At 37.2% G+C, this 25,916-nt stretch overlaps 1 protein-coding gene across 6 annotated transcripts in view; it reads left to right on the top strand.

The window, feature by feature from the left end:
- Nucleotides 1-25,916, top strand: part of LOC127977239 (ELKS/Rab6-interacting/CAST family member 1) — a 175,023-nt gene that overhangs the window by 4,337 nt on the left and 144,770 nt on the right. For 2 of the 6 annotated variants that reach the window (XR_008158160.1, XM_052581987.1), the window contains exons 2-7: nt 4,478-5,374; nt 16,341-16,757; nt 19,774-19,848; nt 20,765-20,920; nt 21,537-21,617; nt 25,074-25,241. Coding sequence is in view for 5 of the 6 variants with exons in the window: in XM_052581987.1 (XP_052437947.1) it covers nt 4,688-5,374; nt 16,341-16,757; nt 19,774-19,848; nt 20,765-20,920; nt 21,537-21,617; nt 25,074-25,241 (1,584 nt within the window). In the remaining variant the exon portion in view is untranslated. The remainder of the gene's footprint in view (nt 1-4,477; nt 5,375-16,340; nt 16,758-19,773; nt 19,849-20,764; nt 20,921-21,536; nt 21,618-25,073; nt 25,242-25,916) is intronic. The other 4 variants (XM_052582023.1, XM_052582031.1, XM_052581998.1 and 1 more) reach the window with 3 other exon arrangements.

Below are 25,916 nucleotides of genomic sequence, written 5' to 3'. Positions count from 1 at the left end.
TCAATATTAGTATACTAAACAGCAATAGTTCACTTAAAAAAAATGTACCTAATTTTTACATTACTTTTAATTCTTTCAAAAAAGTTGAGCAATTTTAACTTTTTTTTTTTTACTTTTAATTCATCCAAAAAAGTTGAGCAATTTGAACTCTTTTTTTTTTTTTTTTTACTTTTAATTCATCAAAAAAAGTTGAGCAACTTGAACTTTTATCCGTTGTATCATGTGAAAGTAACCTTGATTTAAGTCAGTTTAATGTAATTTAAGTTGAAATTACTTGCACAACCAAGTCAAGGCAGCAAGTGAAATTAAGTTAGACATTTAGAAACAAGTCAGAAAATTGCTTGTAAATTGCTAGTAGTTTCTTTATTTCATGGAAGTAAATACTATGAAATAGTATTTTCTTGTAAAACACTCTCCAATAATTGTTGCTTTATTTTTTTTGTCTTTGAAAAATGTGAAATACTGCAACGCTGCAAGGTCAGCCCAATTTTCAAAGCAACTGGACAAAAATTGTGGAACGCGTCATAGAAAAAAACAGATAATCTTTGGTGCTTATTTTTCTTTTCAGTAAATCTCATTTTCTTTCATTTAATTACATTACGTAGGCTTGAATGTGCCTGCATTATATTGACCATCAACCTCGACTAGGTCTCTAGATATCAATATCGGTCATTTTGCAGAGATATAATGTTTTCTTTGGCTGCTTATTGAGTTATGTCACCCATCTCATCCTTTACCATATTAGAAATAAGATCCTCAGGTTGCATATCTGTCAGATATCTGATTTATGCTCCCACAGTTATCTGGATTTAGAAGGCAGAAGAGCGGTTTATGTGCGTGTGGATGTGGATTGAATGAAATGCACCGTGGTTGTAGTTGTTTGAATGCTGATGAATCAGTGCTGCCGTCTAGAAGAGATGTTCAGTGATGTGAAGTGACAGGCCGTCAGGCATCAGCTCAAAGCTGACCTCTGTTCTCTCCTATAAACACACTGTCCCACTGATGCTGTAACCGAGCCGAGAGGGGGGCAGAACAATTCATATTAGATGTTAGAGAAAGAGTCCTTGCCCAAAAGTTATCGTAATGCCAAGCAGCTAGTTGAAATTTACCCCGTATTGATTATTGTAGGCAGCTTTGTAGTTTGAAATGAGAGTTGCTGACTGTAATTTAGGCTGTGGGCTTGGAAGGTGCATTCTGACTCAGCACTCAAACCATTACTTTAAAAGATTTGACTCCGTTTAGCTGTATGTTGTGAGTTATGAGCAAAATAAAACGCATTCCTTTTGTGGTGTGTTTATCGTCTCGTCTGTAGAACTAGGGCTGGGTCATACATTGAATATTCCCAATATATTTGTTATGATTTTGCAGGCTATATATTATAACATGAAGAAACATAACGAATATCACACTCTCAGTGAGTTTAATGTGTTTTTTATTGGTTATTAGTATAATTTAAAGAGATATTTTATAATGAATGGTACAGTTTTATGAACTTCATTGTTTTTTTTAAACAAAGATTTTTGGAGTACATCTTGCAATAAAATACTACTACTCCCTTTTTACTTGAAATAAATAATTTAATCTGTTACTTGTCATTTCTTAATTTTTTTTTCAGTGTATAAATATCTTTTTGCGTTTTGCATAAGAAGTATTTAGTTTACTTTCTGTTTGGCCACAATCTGATCACACTTTTAAGCAATTTCAGAATAAAATACTTAAACAGTGAGATTCACATTAGATTCACATTCTCCATTCACATTGGTTTCCTCTCTGATATCTCTCACTTTTGGAAGCTCTGCTTTTCCAGAGGCATAAACATTCGTTTTTAGTATTTGGAGAAGGTTTTATTTACATGTGTTTGTTTGTATAATACCACACAGACTATTCCAGATATATTAAAAATAAGTTGAATACTTTTATAGTTTCCAGTTCTGTGAGCATTATAGTAAACATTGGTTTTGGACTATTTTCATGTGTGATGATTTAGGCCAAATGTAATGGAAACTTACTGTTCCATGAAGCGCATTGAAAATCCCCATTGAAGAGCAGAGCAGATTGCTGTTCTGGAAAGAGATATGGCTGTAGGGAGTGATTGGGAGATAAAGAAATGGAGGGAGGGTACCTTTTCTTCAAGTGTCCACTGTCCAGGTGTAATCCACCTGCCCGGGGCGAACCAGATGGCGAGATCTCCCATAGTTCTTAAAGAACCAGTTCACCCAATAATGAACAGTGTCATTATTCACTTAGTTTACATTATTTAATTTAAGCTGAAGTATACTTTTTTTGGGCTGTAACTTCAAAACAAGTGTTCTTAATAATTAAGTATTAAGTTTAAAACAAAAAACAAAAAAATCTGTAGAAATGATGTGGCGTACAAATTTCGTAGTGTGTTGTCGGTTCCTAAGCCAGTTTCAACTCTGCTCCTCAAACGTGGATACATTCCCGTAATTTCTGAATGACTCTCTCTAGAGTCTAGTTGTCCCGATCTTCTCAGATCTGCCCTGTTTAACTGAAGTGTTGTGCTCTGTTCTCTCTGGCCTTCACTGCAATGAATATATGTTTCTGTCATGCTGCGCTTATGCTCTGCTGATTTGAGTCATTAAAGTGGCAAATCTGCAGTTGTTGATTATATCTACATATTACATATTTTAGGACTAGGACGATAAATGCATAAAAAAAAGCTGTTACATAAGTGAGATAAGTGCAGGCATTTAAAACATGTTCTCGGCTTCAGGGAATGTGACGGGGTTGGACATGCCCACTGCTTTAATGATTTGGCTTCCGTTCGTCAGCAGCAGAGGAAGGAAATCTGTGGTCTCGCTGCCCCCTCCGCATCTATCAGTACCCGGCTCCGTTCTCAACTTGAGTCTATCACAGCTTCAGCAAACTGTTCCTCCATGAGACCGGACTGTTTTGATTCTTTACTCTGTATTCTTTGTATCATGTTCTGTATGACATGTTCTTGTGTATGTATGACAGTCCGGTCCCAGCGCAAAGTTTCACTCTGAAGGGAGTCTGTGGTTGACATATTTCACGTTTGGTTCATTTTCATGTAGATTTACTCCATTGAGACACATTGTGGCTCTGATGTTAGATTCTTTCCTAATGAGAGAGTGCGCGTACGTTGGCTTGGGCATGATCGCAGCCTCCCTGAATATTTTCCTGGCTTTTGGGATGGACCAAAACATGGCTCCACTGTCCACTGCCAGCCTCTTCTCAATAAATTACGCTTAAGCTGCATTTGTGGGAAATATTTTGGGTTTAAAATCTAGAACTTAAAAACCAGATGAATTGAACAGTCTATACCACTTCCCTTTGTGTTAAAAAATGAGTTAAATTTAGTGATGGAATAGCATTTATAGAAGAGATCACGTATGAGTCCCATGTGACTTAGTATTGCTACAAAACAAAGATGTGTTTTACTAAAGACAATGAAGTATTTCATCAGGGATAAACACACAAGACAAAAGGCAGCTGCCGCCTGTGGCTGGACTCAAATAAACCGTTCTTCTCTGAACGAGCTCATAGCTGTGTTCATGTGTGGTTTCACAATCCCATCAATGGTTTTGTGTTGATTAAAACCGCAATAGCAGAGGCATGAAATTGTCTGTATTAGTATTTTATTTCCCTATAATGTATGCCATGGTTCAACTGCAGGTGTTACATCCAGGTGTTATACTCAAGTAATTTGTCCAAAATGACGTGCCACAGCCTCTGAAAACCTCATGAGAGTTGAATCAAGCAAGCAGTTTTTTTTCAGGTTGCACAATCAGTGTTTAAAAAAGTTAGAAAAATATAGCTTAAAAATAGCATTTTATTTGAATTTTTTTTTTTTTTTTTTTTACATTTTAAATTCAAATGAATGACTAATCTGTGATTCCTTTTTATGGAAGTCAAATTATTTCTGTAGATGCAATGTGCTGAAGGTGATGAAATTAAAGACAGCATACTGTTAGCATGCTAGCTCAAGCAATGCATATGAAAATATCTAAACCAAAAGATATTTAAAAATGAGAAAACAGTGGTGTTAGTGCCTTGATTACCATCAGAGATTCCGAATGCAGACTGTTGTGTCGTTCATACTCCTAAAATAAGTTTGCATGATATCAGCTCAGCCTCAATTTATATGAAAGCTGTCAGATGTTAAAGCAAGTTGCTACTGATGAAGAAGGCAGAGGAAAAGACTGTGTGGAGAAGATGAAGAGAGACGTAGAGCTGAGAGTGCGGTATGGGTATTGGACAGAAGCCATAGAGCTAAAGTAAATACAGTGTGGCATGTGAGTGACCTACATAGAGTCCAGCGAAGGAGGTTAAAGCATACAGTGTGCCAGACCTGTTCATTAGCCTATTATTTCCTCTCTGAGAAGAGTGCAAGGCAGCAGACGCCAGGGAGAACTCTGCATGAGCGCCATTATCTGAATAAAAATGTGACAGGAAAGGTTTTAACTTTGTCTCTCTCTCTCTCTCTCTGTTGCAGGAATATAACATGACCAGAGTAAACGGATAAAACCAGCCACTCTTTAACACCCAGAATCATATGATGAAAATGAAACATCTGCATCTTTAAATGCTTTAAACAGGCCAAAAGTAGATCACAGACCTTTCGAAATTTACAATATTTAAAAGATTGAATTAGTCCATATCATCCTTTTCTCTTCACTCTTGCCCTTCTTCAGTCAAAACCGCCATGTACGGTAGTGGCCGATCCGTGGGCAAAGTGGAGGGCAACCACAGCGGGGGGAGCAATCAGAGTCCCGGCCGCTCGCCTCGTCTCCCTCGCTCGCCCCGTCTGGGCCACCGCCGCACCAACAGCTCAGGGGGTAGTGGACCTGGAGGTCCAGGTGGTAAAACCCTCTCCATGGAGAACATCCAGTCTCTCAACGCTGCCTATGCCACATCCAGCCCCATGTACCTGAGTGACAACGAGGTGGTGACGTCTGGCCCGGACCTGCCTAAGAGCACTATGACGCTGGGCCGCTCAGGAGGACGGGTGCCTTATAGTGTACGAACGACCGTCATGGGATCCAGCCCAAATATCTCCACCGGGGCTCCCGGCTCCGTTTCCACTGATGCTATTGCTTTCGGAGACCACCACATGCCTTCCACTCTTGCGTCCACTGTGCCTCATTCGCTGCGCCAGGCGCGGGACAACACCATCATGGACCTGCAGACCCAGCTCAAGGAGGTGCTTAGGGAGAACGAGCTCCTGCGGAAGGAGGTGGATGTGAAGGAGAGCAAACTCAGCTCTTCCATGAACTCCATTAAGACCTTCTGGAGCCCTGAGCTGAAAAAAGAGCGCGCCCTGCGCAAGGATGAGGCGTCTAAGATCGCTGTGTGGAAAGAGCAGTACAGAGTCGTCCAGGAGGAGAATCAGGTGAGAGGAGATTACGTGGATTTAAGACATATTCACAATGCATTTTATTTCTGTAATATGAAATCTGTCAGAGTGAATCAGAATATTTTGTAGGGAATAATGTAGCTTTAGTTTTTAGGATGTTATGCTTGCACCTTATTAAAAAAAAAATATATAGGTTTGGATGCATTGATATAAACATTCTGGCTGATAAGCCATTCAAGCTATGGCCAGTGAATAAATTCCAAATAAACCAGTTCTTTTTGAGATTTTCTAAAGATTACCTTTAACAGTGCTCTTAAATGAGGCTTTGTAAAGATTTAGATTTTAAAGTTTTAGATGTTGGCAAAATAGAATGAGCATGACCAATTAAATATACATTAAATTACATTTATTTGACATTTAACTAACATGTCGTGCATCCCCAAATGTTGCTTTTTTACTAATCAGATTTTTTTCTTAATTAGATTTTGGTCAGTTAAGTGTCTAAATGTGATTTCTCTTCTCTTGTGTAAGCTGGAATATACTGGTGTTTTTACTGTAGTGTTTGGTAGCCAAAGGGCTTCGTCTGCTGAAATGCAATTATACGAAACGGTGCACCTGGCACTGAGACAAAAAAAAAAGTATTACTTGCAGAATGGATCTGATTACCGAAGAACATCATTACAAGGCACTTAATAAATAGCTCTATTTGTCTTTTGGTGTTGTTTTCATAATTGGCTTGTCGAGAGAAATCAAAAAGCTGATATTTTTGTTTTCACATAAAATGGACAACTGTTGAACTAACTCTATATGACTTCGCTGCAGATTCCTGCTCTTTTCCTTTCAGTCTGACTTTTATTGTAGACTAATAATGCATTTTAAAACCTCCATTTCCCTTCTGCAGGCCATAGTTTAACACATGCCATTGCCCATCCTGAGATGTGCCGTTTTATTCTCCTTCATTCGTGCTGAATTTTAGCTCTGGTGTAAGCTGTAATTTAGCATTTTCATGGGCAGGGCCTGCAGTCTACAGCATGTGGCATAGACATGAACTGTTATTGTTATACCATCACCATACCTTTCATTCACAGCGCCTGTTTAATGAAGGCTCGGATGACATTTTTGTGTAGTCCGGTCGGTGCAAGACATTGGGTTTTAACCCATATGACACCCCACTTGGACTTAGTACAGTGAGCTGGAGTATTTGACTGATGAAGTCCGGTTCTGTCGTTAGAGGGTTTATCTAGATGAACTAGATCAATATTCAAAAGAACCTTGGTCAGTTAAATGAACACGTCGAATTCTCAGGAGAGAGAGGCATTCAAAGGAGGGATAAAGGAGAAGGAATGAGGGAAATAATGCTTGAATGTTCCTGTGAGACCTGTTCAATTATGAGATGTGACACAGAAAACCCCTTTAGTCAGCCAACTTTCATTAATTTACCTCCTCTGCTCGGATCTCTCTCTTCATTCATTCATTCAGCCCACATGCTAGTTCACTGGATTCGTGAGCATGCTTTCTCTCTCTTCCATTTAGGGTTGTATCATACAATTCTGGCTGATATGATAAACAATTATTGGTAATATTTTTTATTTGGCTGATTGCATACATTTTTTTTATTTAAATAGTTAAAAATGTAACGTTTTTGTGTCTTAAATAATGAAAGAAAAAAATTAAAATCAGTTGTTTTAAATGCTTAAAGTTAATTTAGACATCACAATATAAAATACAGTATGAAAATGGATATTTAATTTGAGATTTGCAACAGATTATATTTAACAGTGTTAATAATTAGCGTTTATAAAGAAAATGTACAAATTATGAACGGAAATTACGGAAATGAGCATACTTAATTAAATGTATTGTCAAAATATATATCATATTAAATAATAATTTTATAGAATAGATATAGAAAACAAAATTTACTTTACTTCCTTAAAAGTATTTTTCTTCCAGTGCATTGTGAACATCTGCCATGACATTCCCAGCAATAGAAAGCACTATGACGTTAGTGCATCTTTTCAAACATAGCAAACGTGCCAGTCGGGTGTCCAAACATGTGTTTTCCATAAGTGTGTATCTCTGCCCTTTGAAGACGTGAGAACAGATGACAGATGTGGCTCCTGATGCCCTTACTGTAGAAGTGTTGTAAAAGGTCCAAAGAATTGCACCCCAATCCCACAGTCTCCTTATCAGGTAGTGTCACTTTGCACAGCCAAGGTCCGCCCCCACACTAATATTCACCAATCCAGTCAGACTGTTTGTTCCTAATCCAAAATGTTTGAGTCAGATGAGAAGAGCACAGATAGTGTAGGGGTTTGTTTGCTGTGTCATGTCAGTAAATGTAACTTAGAAGGGTAGCAGATGTTCAAGGGTGGAGTCAGGGGTCATCAAGCTCCACACTCGCTCTCAGATGGAAATAAACATCACATGTTGAGCTCGGTGACTAAGAACCATGAAGATATTTTGCATGATCTTCTTATTCAGTGCTTTCTGTCATCCTGCTTAGCCCGATTAAGGTTTGTGGGCTGTTTTTACTCATTATGTAATAGATAATTAGCTCATTACTCACAGCAGAATGACTGTGTCATACAATATGCTGTGTGTTTACACTGTAGGATCATAATGGAGCAGGGCCGTATGTAATGCTGCTGTGCCATATTAGACAGGAGGACTAAAATCAACATGCTGTAACAAAAGATTAAGTGATTCAAGATTTAACTTTAATATTTGGTCTCTTAATCTTGAACAACCCATGTGCAAGGTAGTAAAAGTCTGGAAGAAAGAATGCAGGGATGACAGATCATATTTTTATCCGTTCTCACCACGGGAGTGTGAGCCGATGCTCTTTGGCAGATGCGGCAGCCCCTTATATGAGTCTGGTCATGCAGGACAGGTGTGGAATTAACCGAATCATTTACTCAGAATCTCCTCTACTTCACAGTCCCGCTCTCCCTCACTCTCTATAGTTCAAAAGTTGGATTATGAGAGGCATTGAGACAAATAGATTGGAGAGCGAAAGAGGAAAAAGAGGTTGCATATACAGACGACGTTTTCTACCAGGTCCATGACTGGAAAAAAGGTTTGCTGTACTACAGTAGGTAGATGCTCTGAACATTTAAGCCTTATGATTAAGATCTCTGCTGCTTTGGATGCTGCATGTGGCTTATGAAAGTGAGCGAGAAGGGAGCAGGTTTGCTTTGTTCACTACTGCCGTACTTCCCAAAACCCCCACTGACTGTGCAGATGGCCCCTCTGACATGCTGCATTAAGATTAAGCCCTTGTGATCAGCTCCATTCTTCCTGTCAGTCAGCAGGAGTCCCGCCCACCTTCAAGGTGTTTATACTGTACCTACATGTGTATCTGTATTTGGACATTCCGACTGAACCTAGAAGAAGCTGAAGTGGTCTGCTGTACTTGAAGTAATGTTGTACGGTGGTTATAGGTTATCAGTTTCTAATCAGGCAAAGAGTTAGATGTATTTCTAAAATCAAAAGAAAAAAATAACACCGAAAATGAGGACTGTTTTCTGGACCATTAAGATTATTATTTTTTGCATTGTTGCATTTATTTTCATGTCAATTATGCTGATTTAATTTCACAGTCGTATGTAGTGTCTGGTTTGTTGCATTTATTCAAATGGATTTAATTTGAATACATGTAAATAAAATAAATTCGGACATTTATTTTATTGTGTACATATACATTTTTATTTATATATTTTTTTAAATGTATATGCATTTTTTTAGAGTGAGATTGAGAGATAAATGACACATACAGTATAAGATTTTCTAAAATTATATCAATTGTCTTATATAATTTTATTTTGTAGATTAAATTGGCCCTTTTTACTGGACAAATTTAATTGATAGTTTCTATTATTTATTGTACTGAATTTTTCATTTTAGTTTATTTTAACTATTAAATGGGCAAATTTATATATATATATATATATATATACATATATATATATATATATATATATATACACATTAAAAAAAAATATATATATATATATATATATATATATAAATAAATATAAAGAGAGAGAGTTATTTATTTCTAATGTTCTAAACTGGTCCTATGCATTTAAATGTTATTTATTTTATTGTTTTTTTTGAAGTTTTTGGCCTGCTATTTCAATGTAATGTAAACCTGGAGAACAAAATTGGACTTTTAAAATGCAGCCACGTTTAGTCTGCTTGCTCTAATTGAAAATGGCTGTTTTTGAATGATTATTCCCGTCCGATGACGCCCTCCCCCTTCACATCTGGTTAATTACATAATCACATTCAGTTGTCTGGCTTTGCTTTCCTTCGAGGGCTTCATGACACAGCAAGTCTCGGTTGCCATGGTAGCCTCGCAATAGCAGACCCTCTGCAAGAGCCGGCCCAGATCTCAATGAACCCTTTGAATCAAACTGTGGAGATTTCCTTTCTATGTGGACATGAATTGTGTTTATAAATGAAAGTTATAGCTTTTTAGGATCTTTGATGACCAAGCATTTGAAAAAGCTAGGATGAGCTAAAGCCTTGTACGATGCATGTGTGAAAATTACAGATGGCCTTAAGTCAGTGCTGATATTCTTAGGCTCAACGCAGGAGACAAGCTGTAATTGGTACAGTGAACTGAATGATGGCTCTGTATTGTGATGGTGACCTGCAGGGTCTGACTGCACCACTGGAAGGTTTCGAGGCGAGTCGATTGGGACACAACAGTGGCCCATAGGAGGCTGAGACACAGACAGACATGAAGAACAGAGCTAATTGGAGAGGTCTAGACTCTTTCCTGTTTGCTCTTTTTAAGGATTTTGATGTGCTAGGCATAATCTGACAGATTCCTTTTTTTTTTTTATTCCCAAATCATTCAGTTTCTTTAAAGGCTGTGCAAAAAATCGAATGCGATTTTCATGCGATTCTCATCAGTAAAGACGCTGCTGTAATTAGAAGTATATCTCCAGCACGCGCGTTCAGATCATGGTTGCCAGGTTTTCACAACAAATCCTGCCCAGTTGCTTCTCAAAACTGGTCCAAAACTAGCCCAATCGTGTTTCCAGGAGGTTCCCCGATAAAAAAATTGCTTTCCGGGGTCAAAATTTAAGTCTTATGGCATGGTTGCCTTGGTAAAATTCGCATTTTAGGGACTAAATATCAGGTTATTGGTATTGTCGCTTCGACCCGCGGACATGAAAAACAATCACAGACTTGTATTTTAAAACTTATATTTTAACCCGGGGAAGCAATTTTTTATTGGGGAACCTCCTGGAATCGCGATTAGTTTTGGACTAGTTTTAAGAAGCAACAGGGCAGGATTTGTTGTGAAAACCTGGCAACCCTGATCTGAACACAAGTGCTGGAGATATACTTCTAATTAAAGGAGCGTCTTTACTGATGAGATGTGCATGAAAATCGTATTTGATTTTTTGCACAGCCCTAGTTTCTTTTATTGTTCTCTATTTTGGAAAAGAGATTGAAGAAAGTGATACAAATTAGAAATTAGTTCAGGCCATCCAATGTGTACATGACTTTGTTTCTTAATTCGAACAAGTTTGGAGAAATTAAGCATTACATCACTAATGCTACATTTCTCCAAATCTTTTCTGATTAAGAAATAAACTCCTCTACATCTTGGATGGCCTGATGATGAGGGCATTTTCAGCAACTATAAAAAAGATTTGTGTATTTCTTTATTATTTTTTTTTTTTTATTAATGTTGTGCAGTTATAGATAGATGTCAATGACTCTGTCACCTGATACCACTGCCTCTGTGTGCTGTTGGTTTGCCGTTGGGTTTCCTCATTAGTCTGGATGCACACAGGGAATGGAATCAATTAATTAATGCATTTGCTATGAGTTATTCATGATGTCGATCCATTGTGAGGAATCACCTCACCAGGTAGGAAAGAGCTCAGCAGGCTTTCTGATAAAAGCCAGTCAAATGGTGGAAAAACACCAATCATTTAACCATCATCCTTTGTGAGTTTAAAAGTCAGTCTTTATTTCTGTTTGTAACTCGTTATACTTATGTAATATAATATTACTGAGTAAAAGAGCAAGGAAAACGGTATAGAACAGGACTTGTTTTTAACTGTTTGAAATTATTTAGATTGTTAGATGTGGGCATTATATACCGGATTTATCCTTACCATGTTTGGTACAACAATGCCTGATGGATGAAAACATCTAGACCTTCTTCAGTACTCATGAAAGTATAATTTTTCTTATGGAGAATACAGTATATATCTCTGTAAGAATAAAACATGTCTCTTAACCACACTGGATTGTCTAGGTATGCTGTGAAATGTGCTGTGTTAAAGGGAGGTGTGGCTCTAGCATTTTTGTATGGGATTCTTGTTCTCTGGAACATGTTAGTTGAAGGGCTGAATGAGTTTGTGCTGATTGGCAGAGCACCTCCGGTCATTCACTGTGGCCCAACCAACATTGAAAGAATGCTGGCGGGTTCTTAAGGGTCAGAGGTCGCACATGCTCAAGATTACAGCTTCGCCGTATCCTTGTTATTAAGAAAACAAGGCCCACCACTTCTTGTCTATCCTTAGTTTAGGTTCGTTTAGAGTCTTCTGAAGACTGCGGGGCTGCTGTGAAGTGTCCCATCGCAGTTGAAATATCCAGCAGATTCCTCAGCCATCTTTTTTCCCTCTCCGCTGCATTCTGTGGTTTGACATTCCCCCAGACATTCCATCTGTGGGGGTTGGACCGGGAAAGTCTGATCCTTCTAGTGAGGGGAGGGTTGTGGGAGGGTTAAAGAAAGGCCTGTTAGCATCTGCTGAAATTTCCAATGAGATGAATGGAAATGCTAACTTCTTTGCAAGTTTACTGTATATCTTTACTTTCTGTTAAGGCAAAAAAAAGTTAATTGTGATTAAATTCAGATTTGTGAGAAGAGAAAAAAAAGAGAAGAATAGTCAGAATTTTGAGACATCAACTCACAATCGCAAGAAAAGAAAAACAACAACTCTGAACTTGAAATAATTTTTTTTTTCCTTGGTTGAAACAGGCTTTTCTCAATTAATATCTTACAACTCTGAGTTAACATCTTGCAATTTTAAAAAACAATAAGAAAAAAACTAAAAATTAGCTTCCATAGCTAACAGCTAACATAGCTTCCATAGCTAACAGATAACTTTCAGAGAGGGGGTTGTTTGATTGTACACTCAGGACCAAAAGGTACAAAAGTTTTCAGTGTGGCAGAACCCTTTCAAAAGGGTTAATATGTACCATATAGGTTCTAATATGGTACTAATGAATAAGCTACAAAGCTATACCTTTTGAAATGTTACTGCCTCAGTTTTGTACAGCTTTTTTCAATGAGTGTATGATGTTTTAGGTGTTCATGTCAACAGAGTGCTTGTCTCTACCTTAAAACTTGAGAGGGATTGTTTCTTATTTCAGCCGAGAAAGAATCAATCCCCTTTAGATGTCTTGTCCTGCACAGCAAGCTTGTTTCATTTTTATCGTCTGTTCTTTTAAGCAGTCCTGAATCTTTTGCCTGAGGCTGACCGATCCATCCTCAGGCAATGGACTTGTAACAGTCGTATGTGAGCACAGCTGTCTGTCATACTGTCTGGACTGTGTGTGTTCTGTGTGGTCAGTCTTGTGTGGGACCCTTGAGCCTGGAAAAGGGAAGTGCCTTGCATCAGCAGTAAAGTTTATAGATTAAATAAAATAAAAGTGCAAAAGCCACAGTTATAAATATAACCCCTCTCACTAGTGGTTAGCAGATGTTAATCATTGGAACATTTTGAGAAGGTTAGCGTTATATCACTTGCTCACCAATGGATCCGCTGCAGTGAATGGGTGCCGTCAGAATAAGAGTCCAAACAGCTGATTAATACATCCACAATACAACTGAAGTGAAAAGCTGTGTGATAGGAAACAAATCCATTATTCAGGCTTTTTAACTTGAAACTATTTCTTTTGTTTAAAATACAAGTCCATAATCCATAAGAAAACTTCCTCCAGTGAAAAAGTCCATCTTCTGTTGTCCTCTAACATAAAATCCACTCACATACTTGTCTTGAACTTTTCTGGACTGTTTTTGCTTGTAAACTTTGCTTGGTATTTGCATATTTCTCTCCTGATTCAGATTAGACAAGAGTTACAATGGAGACAGCAGTATGACCGATATTGGACTCATAATTTAGTCAGAAGCAACGGTTAAGTTTAAAAGCATCTTACTGATGAATTTGCTTTTATAAACATGCAGCATTTTGCTTCACAAGCTTTCGATTGATGGACTGGATTTACAGTATGTGGATTACTTGTGGATTATTGTGATGTTTTTTTATCATCTGTTTGGACTCTCATTCTGATGGCACCCATTCACTGCAGAGGGATTTGGGTTGAATGTCTGCAGGAAATGTCAATCCCAGTGCCCAATCTTTAGGGTGGAGTGATAGTGTAGGAGTGGAGATTAGAGACACGACAAGACATGGAACAAACCTTTCCAGCAGACAGGATATGTGATGTGGAGTGAGGTGATATGGAGTGGAAAGAAAAGACTTGGTGGATGTTTTCAACTGCACAGACTGCTATCAATGTGTGTGAGAGAGAAATCCAAACCACTGCATACTCTGATAAATGATTTGTTGATATTACTATTGATCTGATCTTTGTGTCTGATCAGGGTCTGCTCACATTTATAGACCCATAGGAGGTGTTCAGACTTACTTTTGCTGGTCTTAGGTTTCAGTTAATTGCCATTTTAATATAATATTGCTATATCAGGCATGTACAAAGGCGAAGACCTGATGATAACTTCATTATCGTCTAGCAGTTCTTGTAAGAGCCTTAAGATTGGTTACTACTCCATGGAGGCCTGTTTGCTGATCTGTTCTCTGCCCTTTTCACCTCTGTCCCGTCTTTGTGCCATCACCTATCTCAAGTTCCTGACCCTGCTTGTCAGCCTTTTAGGTTTTCTTTAGCACAACTAGCTCTTTAATGTTAGTATGTGAAGAATTAAATTATCAAACTGAAGAATTAAGATGTGTTACTGTAGATCCCTGCTTTGATTTTATTGCCCTTCATTTTGAAGGGGAATAACAGGCTGGCTGATACTTCATATTGATTTCTTCTGGTCTCACTCTTTAGAAGTGATTTCACAAGTACTGCTTAAATCAATCTTTTGTGAAAGATGTTTCATAATAATTCTTTAAAACGTCAAGATTTAAACAGGTCTGTTTGGGAAATTGCCCAATATGAAGATATATATATAATTTCAAATTAAATAGTAAAATACTGACTTACAGTTGTCACATTTTAAATTAGTGTATTATATAACTAAAATGTATTTGTTTTATACATTTTAGTTATTTTATTACATTTATACATATTCATTCATTCATTTATAAATATTCATTTAAATGTAAAAAATATTTTGAAATGTGACCGTTATGTTAGAAGTACTGTTTCCATATATGAATACATTTTATATCGTTCATTTTAATTATTTATTTAATTAAATATTTATTCACTTATATTTATAAGTAAACCATTGAAAAACATTACAATAATAAAAGAAGTACTATATCTCTACTTAACTACGCTATACCCGTGTTATTTTTCTCTGCCTCTCTTCCTTCTGTCTCTTTCTCTCACTTTTTCTTTTCCAAACGCACACACATGACGGACAGAGATAACAGCAGCCAGAGGAGACTAATGAATAATGTAGAGTCCTGTCTCTGTGGTGCCATTACAATCTGTTGAGAATATAAAGTCAATATTTATACAGTAACACAGCCGTCAGTGTCTCTTTCTGTATATGTATTTATTTTGCATATATATATGTATGTATGTAAGTCTTTTTACTGATGGCCTCACTTTTTTTATTAGACTTTTACTTTGTGTGTGTGAGGTGTGTCTGAAGTGCCTGTTTTGCGGCACAGACACGTGTGCTATCTTGAGTTACTGTGTTTGTGTCCTAGCATCAAGCCAAAAAACACGCTGTCCTCTTCTTTTATGTAAATTGGTTAATCATTCTAAAAAGGAAGTGACAACACCTCCTGTCTCACGTCATAAGTTCATAGAGGAACACATGTTGCTGTCATCATGTGGAAATCAGACAAAAACAAAAAATATGAATACTGCCATCCATCATCTTGTTACACCTGTGTGCATATTTTTGGCAGTAACGTTTTCCTGCAGTGTAAGGGAAAAGGGTGTTTGTAACCATGGTGATGCCTGCAGACATATTCATGACTATTCATAAATTCATGCCCTCTGGCCTTCCTGAACACCTTACTTTCTCCTTGTTCCAGCGTAGCTCTTCTAACTGCTTTTTTGGTCCTCAGGTAGACTGATAGCATGAATCCCACTCCTTTGGGACTGGTTGTTCAGTGTGGTTGGAGAGCATGGCCTGTATTTACCCCGAGGTCTCTAGAGAGCTGCTCCTGGTGGAAGTAATAGACGTACTGTATGTCTTTAGAGCTCTAAAAGTCCTGAGTAGACTCTAACAGCTGATGTAGTGTTCTGAAAAAATCTCTGGAGAAATCACACCAGGTTTTAGGGAATTATTATGATGATCATTTATTCTTTTTATGTTTGGATGAGAGAGAGTATCTTAGCCTGCCATGGTATGGTTATCTAAATCAGTTTGTAGTAGAGTTGTTATTTATTCATTTACTTATTTATTACTCATTGTTCTTATTTACTTAAATTTGTTATTTATGGTTTATGTTGCTGTGTTATTTTTATTAATTCATTGATTTATTATTATTATTTATTTTATTTATATTTTCATTTATTTATATTTGTTTTATTTAAATAGTTTTGTTTTAAATTAATGTTTTTTTTTTTATACTTTAAATTAAAAATGAAAAAAAAAACATAAGTAATTAAATCGACAGATTACATCTGTTTTAAAATGTGTTCATTCTTTTATTATATCAGATTATCATTACCAGATATAGCCAGAATTTTAGTATTGCTTCTTTGTCGCAGGAGACCGTATTTACATAAGCTTTCTCTCATTCATTTGTTTCATCTGCAGCATATCCAGATGACCATCCAGGCCCTCCAGGATGAGCTGCGGATCCAGAGAGATCTGAACCAGCTGTTTCAGCAGGACTCCAGCATTTGTCCTGGCGAGCCCCTGACCGCCGAGCTGACTGAGGAGAACTTCCAGCGGCTGCACGGTGAGCATGAGCGGCAGGCAAAGGAACTCTTCCTCCTGAGGAAGACTCTGGAGGAGATGGAGCTGAGAATCGACACGCAGAAACAGACACTGTGTGCCCGAGACGAGTCCATCAAGAAGCTCCTGGAGATGTTGCAGAGCAAAGGGCTGTCGGCCAAGGCCAACGAGGAGGACCACGAGCGGACACGGAGGCTAGCCGATGCCGAGATGCATATCCATCACCTGGAAAGCCTTTTGGAGCAGAGAGAAAAGGAAATGGTCTTGCTGAGGGAGGTGAGAGCACTGAAGGTCCTCAGAAAACCATCATACAATCCTCTAAACGGTCAACTCTCCTTTTTGAACATAGACGTGAATATGCACGTCTATGTTTAAAAAAGCTTATTTGGTTGTAATTTCAGATTATTGCTGAAGTGAAAGCATTTCAAAAAATTTAAAATTTATAGAAGTTCATGGTAAAGAAAATGTACTATACTAAAAACTAAAACTTTAAATATGTTATAGTGGTTATTTATATTTATATAAAAATATCTAAATAATAAATATTATAAAAATTCTGAAATGAGAAAAAAATCTATAAAAATTATAAATTATAAAATCAAAGCCATATGTCAAACTAAATTATGTTTCAAATTTGATGTTGATATCATAAAAATTGTGGTTCCTGTGAGATTTTGTTTAGGCGCTATACCAAAAATAGCCACTGGGTGACACCCAAACTCTTTATAAATATATTTTGTCCTGTATTTCTAGTATTTTCCTGTCACAATGTGTATACATTTCTTTCACAGTATTACTTCTGTTTTAAAAAAGTAATCAAATATGGAGACTCAGACCTTTCCAAAAATATATGTTTTGTCAAGATTAGAATAAGTTTTGAGTATAAAATATTGTATTCAATTTTGTAACATGACACTAGACATCGCCATTTGAATGACTGTTGTGGATTGAATAACAGAACCAAACAGCTGATTTGGGAACGATGCTGACGGCACTTGATCATTTATCCAGAGATGATTCGCAGTAAAATGTTTTCATTAAGACTCCCAATCAATGCTGATGGTGAATCAAGGGCTCTAGATTAGTCATTTTAAACTGTGCCGGACGAGCAAGCTTACCGAGAGAGAACGAGAGAGGGAAACCTGTTACAAATTGAAGGCATTGAACATTGTTGCTATAGAAACGGGAGAGACTGAAAAGAACATTGATGAAAGGAGACACAGAGGTTGTTAAGAACAAAAACTGTTAATGTGGCAGGAGACCCATTTATCACATTTAGTTTAGTAGTTTATCTCAAGGATTGAAGCTGATTGAAGTTTATTCAAGTTCAACTGAAATTCCCTGTCAGATTTGTCACATAAGTTGTTTAGGTTGTAATACTTAACCCTAAAGAGAATTAGCTTTCGAGTAAAGAGTTCCTATGTGAATTTTCAATGGGCTTTTAGCATAGCAGTTATTGATTTATAAGTAAGATAAGAGACATTCATTCTTTGTTGTTAGAAATGTGATCATATTTTAGGATGAGTTGAATGTTGCTAATAAGTTGGACTCTCAGGGTTTGTGAGTTACTGTCCTTGATAAATCAAGCAACTTTTTTGTGCTAATTTGATATTTGTATCTTTTATGTTTGTCAGAATGAGATGTGATGATGTCAGGAGGGTGATATAGTGGTTATGTAGTTTTGAAAGGAGTTCTGTCTGGAATACTCTTTGTATTTTTCTCAGGCATCTTCTGAGACAGCCCACAGTCAATAGCTGGACTTTGGAGACAGTGACATCTAGTGGCCAGTTAATGAAATGGCACAACTCGAAGTAGTCTACAGTAGGACACACAATAGACAACCTTATACATAATAATTATGTGTAAGGGTGTGCAGGGTGATCAGGATTTTATTTATTTATTTGTTTAATGTCCACATAGCTTATTACATGTCTACAGACAACCCTCTGATCTTCTGCTGTTCACAAGATTGGGGTCTGTAAAATTCTTTATTGTTTTAAAAAAAAACTTTTATAGTCTTTTACAGAAATACAGTAAGAAAATAATGTTGTAAAATATATTATTACAATTTCAGAATGATTTTCCTAATAAATAATCAGAAACGTCCATCCACTAACATTTTTTTCTCAGAATTATTTGATTGATAGAAAGTTCAGAATAACCACATTTATTTGAAATAATATTTTGTGACATCTGTAATGACTTAACTGTCAGTTTTGATCACTTTAATGCATCCTTGTAGAAGATAAGGTATTGCAATATGCTGTGGTCTCAGCGAGTTTAGTGCAACTAAATACAGTAATGCATTATTCAAATGTTACAGGTGTCGTGTGAGCTAAAATAATGAATTGGACCGAGATCAGAGGACCCTCCAGTTGGACTTCAGAGAATGGGGGAAATAAACGAATAGCCCTTCTTTTAATCTAGCAATTTAAAAATGTTCCTTTGCCAGCAAAAAATGGCCATGTCATGGAAAATGTGATTTTCCCCCTCTTTTATTCTTTTAAAAGCATTTGGTGCATTAAATAGACATACTGTTGCATTCACACTACAGACCTCCCTCCCAAAACCACATTTCAGTGCCTCTTCTATATTCGCCAACAGTGTTCATTTACTTACACAACTTTAAAGGTGCAGTGGTAAAAACAGCCCTAAATCTCATTTTGACTAATATTATAAGTGAATATAACACATCATTTTTTTTTTTCATGATCAATTTTGATTTCAGCTGTTATAAAGTCCTAAGAACAGATAGTGATGTTGTAGCTCTTTTAGATGTGAATATTATTCAACAGTTACATTCCCTGAAGCATTGCTCTGCTTTCTATATGCTTCCCACGACTCCTCACTTGTAGATGCATGGCTGTTTTTCCATGCATGTCTGTGTGCGTTCATATCTGATGGGTTTGGTGTCCAGACTTTGTGTTTGAATGATGAGTTTGAGGTTTTTAATAGCCCAGAGGGTGCAGGCCTGCCGCATCTCTTTGTGTTTGGTGGACGTTGCATTCACTCTGTTTGTCAGTTGCTCGGTACATTATCTTTTTCATTAGGGACTCAGTCATGAATAAACACTCAGACTGAAAATGTCCCTTCTGCATCAGATGCAATGATATCAGTGTGCTGAATTTACAATTTGGCTGTGTAAATCAGAAGTCTGGGTTGTTTTATTATCAGTGTTTGTGGTGCACATAATGTGGGGTGGTATGGATCCTCATACATGGACCCCAGTAGAGGAAGCTGTTATTATTCTGTGGTTTCACCTTACGATCCTCGTCTCATGTTTTCTCCTCAGGATCTCCACCGACGATTTGAGGGAGCTCCAGAATCGGCCAAAACCAAGGCCCTGCAGACTGTCATTGAGATGAAGGCAAGTGTGTGGATGTTTGTGTGTGTTTGGTGTAAGTAAATCCCAAATTCTAGTGTCTTTTTCCAAGCAGGACTGATGGCTATAAAAATAATGTTACCTAAACTATTCTCATATTCCTCAAAATGCCATATTGGGTCAGTTTTGTGTTTGTACACTAGTGCTTGAAAACTTGGAGTTATATATATAATTTTCTTTTTTTTTTTTTAAGGAATTAATACTTTTACTCCTTAAGGAAAAAATGTATTGATCAAAAGTGACAGTAAAGATATAAAGAATTCTGTTTCAAATAAATGCTGTTCTTTTGAACTTTCTATTCATCAGAGAATCCTGATGCATCCAAAAATGCATAATGCTTTCTACAAAAAATATTAAGTAGCACAACTGTTTTTAATATTGATAATAATAAGAAATGTTTCTTGAGCAGCAAATCCGCATATTTGAATTTATTTTTTATTTTTTTTAGGATCATGCGACACAGAAGACTGCTTTTCCAATACAGGAATAAATACATTTTTATATTGTATTTTATATTTATAGTTTTTTTTTATTTGTTTAGACGAAATACCATAGAATTTTAATATAAGCTGTTTATAGGTTTTCAGCTACAATCAAGGTTCTTCATTGCCATCTATAGGTTCCATAAATAACCTTTAACATTCATGAAGCCTTTCCATGCCACAAAAGGTTTTGGATTTTAAAAATGTTCTTCACACTAAGAAATTAATTTAGAACCTTTATTTTAAAGAGTGTCTCATTATTAAAGTCATTATTATAGTCATGTTTCAAACCTAAAGGGAAAAACACGCTCTCTATGATAATCTGCCCCTTGATAAGATATTAAAAGTTTTGCAGCTTCATGTCCTCCATTCCTCGGCTTTGTCCGTCTCGTCCTCAAGCATCTCTGTGATCTCTGCAGGATTCTAAGATCAGTTCTCTGGAGCGCGGTCTGAGGGACCTGGAGGACGAGATACAGATGCTCAAGTCAAACGGGGCTCTCAGCACAGAGGAGAGAGAGGAGGAGATGAAACAGATGGAGGTCTACCGCAGTCACTCAAAGTTCATGAAGAATAAGGTAGAAGCTGCGGCTCACGGGAATTACAACCATTTTGCATTTTAATGTGTGCAGGTCATGTGTTATTTGAACACAGGTTTATTGCTTTTGACTCTATGTTAGGGTTGAATTTTACCAGACATCATGTGGTGATGCTAATATTTACTCTGATGCTAGGGTTATGGTATGGTGTGTATCGCAGCTTTAAAGGAGTATGAAAATGCCTACATTTGGATGTGAATATATTGTTATCATTGCTAACTTTTTTGACGTTGCATTTTAAATTGGTTTTTATTTTTGCTTTTATAATCTTTATTTTTGGTTACTTTCAAATATTCTATTCTATATGTATATAAGTATATCTTTCATAGGTTTATTTTATTTTCTATATTTAAATATGTTTTTTCTTTAGTAAACTTTTCCATTTAGTTTTTAAAAATGTCCCACTTTTATTGACATTTAATTGCAGCTGAATGGCTAAATCGTAACCTTGTGGCCTGTGCGGTGAATGCTGATTTATTTGGTTGCTTATAACATCACGTCAACATGGATGATGTTTGGATGGGTGCAGGGTGTGCATGGGAGTTGCTGGCCTGTGATTGGTGGTTGATGCAGTAACAGCACCCTTTCCTAACAGGTAGAGCAACTGAAGGACGAACTGGCACAGGGCGAAGATCTGAAAAAGCAGGTGGCTGAGCTTCAACAAGAGGTGTCTGCCGTAAGAAACCCAGAGAACCAGCTTAGAATACGCACAGCTCTGCTTCCCTCACCAGAGAGGGCATCTCGCCCATTTAGACCCCAAATAGAGATTCACGCTAAGCATGCTGACTGACTGACACACGTTTTTTTTTTTTCTGTATACATTTCTGAAGGGCAAGATGAATATAATATAATATAATATAATATAATATAATATAATATAATATAATATAATATAATATAATATTATGTATGTATTTATTTATTTTTTAAAATGTATTTATTTATTTTTTATTATTATTTATTTAATATTTAATTATTAAATAATAAATTGAATATATTTTTAATAAATTATTTATGCAAAAAAAAAAAAGATTTTACCATTCTATAAATATTATATTTTTTTCTTTTATATAGCAACTATCGTATATATTCATATTAATTACTGGCAGTGTTATTTTAGTACATAGTCTTTATATAATATTTATTAATGTTTTGAATTAGTTTTTATTTTTATATTTTCAGTTTTCATCTTAACTTAAGTTTAGATAAAATAATTGTTATGCACTTTTGCCAGTTGTGTTGTGCTATCGTGTTTTTGTCATTTTTTTAATAGTTTGTTTATATGTACATTTCAAACTTATTTCAGTTTCTAAGGCAAGATTTCTAATTGTTTCTCATATAATATTATATATATATATATATATATATATATATATATATATATATATATATATATAATGTATTCTTAAAGATTTATTTCAGTGACTGAAAACCGATAATAACAACAATGGCTGTTTGTATCGGTCACATTTTCGATATTGGTGCATTCTCTCAGTATTCTGATTCGTGGTCAGCCAGTATCGGTTTTTCATACTAATTGACCATCTTTTTTCAGCTTAAACAGAACTTGAAGAGGGAGTCATGGAAAATGTACTCTTGAACACAAAGAGTCGCAACACTTGATGGGAGGGAACAGTGGAACAGGTCCCGGGGTGGTGAAGGGAACTGCTCAAAAATATTCATCACGTCATCACAATAGTCGGATCGGTGGGCGGCAGCGTTCAGGCCGACCGGGTGAAATCTTAGGGTTTCTCTGATCAGGAAAGCAGAGTCTCCCAATGCTGTAGCGAAAGGTCGGATGCCACACTAGACTTGCACGGAGCTTTCCACCCGTCTTGCTTTCTTTTCCTCTCTCTTTTGTTTGTAGCACTGGTTGGAGTAGAGCAGTAATGTCTATGAGGCTTGCCTCCTTCTCTCTCTATCACTCTGAATTGTCTCTCGCCATCTGCCAGTAGAGTTACAGCTTTAGGTCATGCTAACCTGCTATAGCTGCCCCAGTGCATGCTGGGAATATCAAGACTGTGATGTTTGTCTTATACTGCCGATGAACACTTCTTGTCTGTTTTATAGTGTCTTAACTCTTTGTTTACAGTCTGTTTATGGAAAAAAAAAAAGTGAAAAGTCACATTATGGAGTGCTATGTGTCCATTTGTTTTTGAGCTCAATACATCAAGTTTTTCTATTTACAGGAATTGCTGTATGCTAAAATAACCTGGTAATGTGTTTTTGCAGTGTCTAGTTTGACTGGTTTGTCTAATATGTGTTTAGATTACCTTAGAACAGGTTCTCACTTGGAAATGATTAAATAAACCATGGTTCTGTTTCATTCCTCCTGACCTCCAGAGGCGGTGCTTAAGTCCTAGTGTATTATCACAGCACCAGCTCCATATGTTGAGATGATAATAATACCAAAAAAGTCACATGGTGTTGTAGGCTGAGCCTTGAGTATAATTGTGCTCCTCTGTGCAACCCAACTGCCAGTTGTCCCATCTAAGAAGGCAACATCACAGAACAAGCAGGTAGATTAAGCTCCTCTTTCCAAGACAGTTGCTGGGAATGTCAGAGATAAAACTGCCTTCAGATGCTCCAATTGCGTGCAGTTTTCCTAGTCCTGCAGCATTTTTTGCCAGTTCTGGCAGGCCGTCATGTCCTCATTCGGTCTGACAACACCTTGACAGTGTTTCACCTGAACCATCAAGGTGGAACAAAGTCCCTCAAGTCCCTGCATCTCACCCGACAAGATACTCACTTAGTCCCCGTGTAATCTACGCCCCTGCTTGTAGTGTCTCAATGGCCAGCCAGGCCTTGGCTTCCCATGCTTCTGTCTCTATTAGTGGGCAGGCCATGGCAGCTATCACTTTGGAAAGACCTGTTGTCACAGATGGATAGTGCTGTTTGGCATCTGGATCCAGCCCGTCTGCAGCTTTGGGGTTGGTCTCTGGGACCGACTGTCTCTTAGCAAAGTGTGAGCCTGCTTTCATTCATACCATATCTAATGCTAGACCTGCATCCACACCTCAGTTCTATACTGCATGTTGGAAAATTTTCTTGTCATGGTGCGATGAGCATGGGTTAGAGCCTACATGATGTGACATTACTTGAGTTCTTGTTTTTTGCAAAGCAGCCTCCAAGTTGAAGGTATAAGTTGCAGCCATTTCTACGCATCATGTACTATTTAATGGTTCCTTCTGTTGTTGAGACCAGCTCGTAACCCTCTTTTCCTCCATGGGATTTGCCACTTGTTCTTGATTTGTTTGTCTGCCACCCTTTGAGCCTTTGCAGAAAGCTGACCTGAAATGGATATCTTTAAAAACATTTTTTTTTTTTTGTTGGCAGTTGCTTCTGCTAAATGTGTGTAAGTGAGTTACATGCTTTGTCCATTAGTGAGTTATGCATGCATCGGTTGCTGGATGATTCTAGTGTTGTGCTATGACCAAATCCTTTTTTTTTTCTACCTAAAGTTCTGCCTCCACGGTTTTTAAATCAGTCAATCAATTTGGCAGGAGTCACACCAGTTAAGGGATCACCTTTTGTGTCTGTGCGAGCCCTGAAGGGCTATGTGACTCCTACTGTCCATCGTAGGAGAACATATCAGTTATTTGTTTGTTATGGTGGTGTAAGGAAAGGGACCGCTGTGTCAAAGCAGTGATTGTCAAATTGGATTTTATCACTATGGCTTACATAAAAAGCCACCACACCTATGGCATTGGATTTCATTCTACTAGGGCTGTGTCTACATCTTGGGCTGTTTTCAGAGAAGTCTATAAAGAATATCTGTGTGGCTGATACTTGGGCTTCCCCGTCCACTTTTGCCTGGTGTATTTTATATATTATTGCAACATATCGAGCTGGCTCTGTGATAAACCACTAGTCCTTAAGCACCACCTCTGGCAGTCATATGGAATTCACAGAACCACAGTTACTAGCGTTTTGTTCCCACGTCAGTCCTATGACTACAGATTTCATTCTGTTTTATATGCTTTTAAAACAAAACATTGCTGCATTTGTATTCTGCAAAGGTGTTTTCGGGGGAAGTTGTGTGGGAGATTTGACCAGAGCTTGGAGGTCTGGTTTGAAGGGGAGTTTCTGGAGAGTTTTCCACATACTTAGAGCAAATGTTTGTCTTGCACAGATTGACCAGGTGAAGCAGAATCTCTCCAGGAAGGACACTGAGCTCTTGGGCCTGCAGACTAAACTGGAGACGCTCACCAATCAGTTTTCTGACAGCAAACAGCACATTGATGTTCTCAAAGAGTCTCTCACTGCCAAGGAACAGCGGGCTGCCATCTTGCAGACTGAGGTAAGAGTTACGTTATGGCAATGAATTGGCATTGTATGGTTAGATAAAAAAAAAAAATCTAATATTTGTGCAATCTATATCTTTTAAGTTCTCAATAGATCCCTTTTATACCAAATCAGCTTTCAAGAAAGATATTTAGTAGGAGAATTATGTCATAACTGGATAAAACATTTTTTCCCTATCCATTCTGAGTAATACTCTTTGCCATTGACACAACTCGGACATACAGTGGGTATAGAATGTCATGGTACAAGCGCAACTGGCTCTTAAAGGGAATGGAAGATGAGAAGATGAGATTGGTTTATTGCACGTTTCGCCCAAAAAACACCCATTACTCATTAAGAGAATAGGGACAACCCATTTAGACCATGTGCCCGGGCGCGACAACCTTTTTTTCCATCGTTAAAATAGCAAAAGTGGATTTTGGCCATGCCCTGAGTGCACCTGCGTAGTGTGCTTTACACTTTGTGTTTAGATAATTAAAATAGGGCCCTAAATGTTTTCCAGGCCCAGAATAGTAGTTTTCTGTACGAATGTATGGATATCAATGAATATCAGTTTTCTTTTTCAAGCTTCTGTTATGTTTGATTTCTGATTAAATAGTTTTTTCCAGGTTGATTCATGGCAGTGTCATACTGGTTTACAAAATGAACAAAACGGTCTAAAAACATTTAT

Source organism: Carassius gibelio, chromosome A4 (assembly GCF_023724105.1).
Source record: "Carassius gibelio isolate Cgi1373 ecotype wild population from Czech Republic chromosome A4, carGib1.2-hapl.c, whole genome shotgun sequence".
Taxonomy (NCBI): Eukaryota; Metazoa; Chordata; class Actinopteri; order Cypriniformes; family Cyprinidae; genus Carassius; species Carassius gibelio.
The sequence above is the reverse complement of the archived record's forward strand: the minus strand, read 5'-3'. Positions and strand labels throughout refer to the sequence as shown.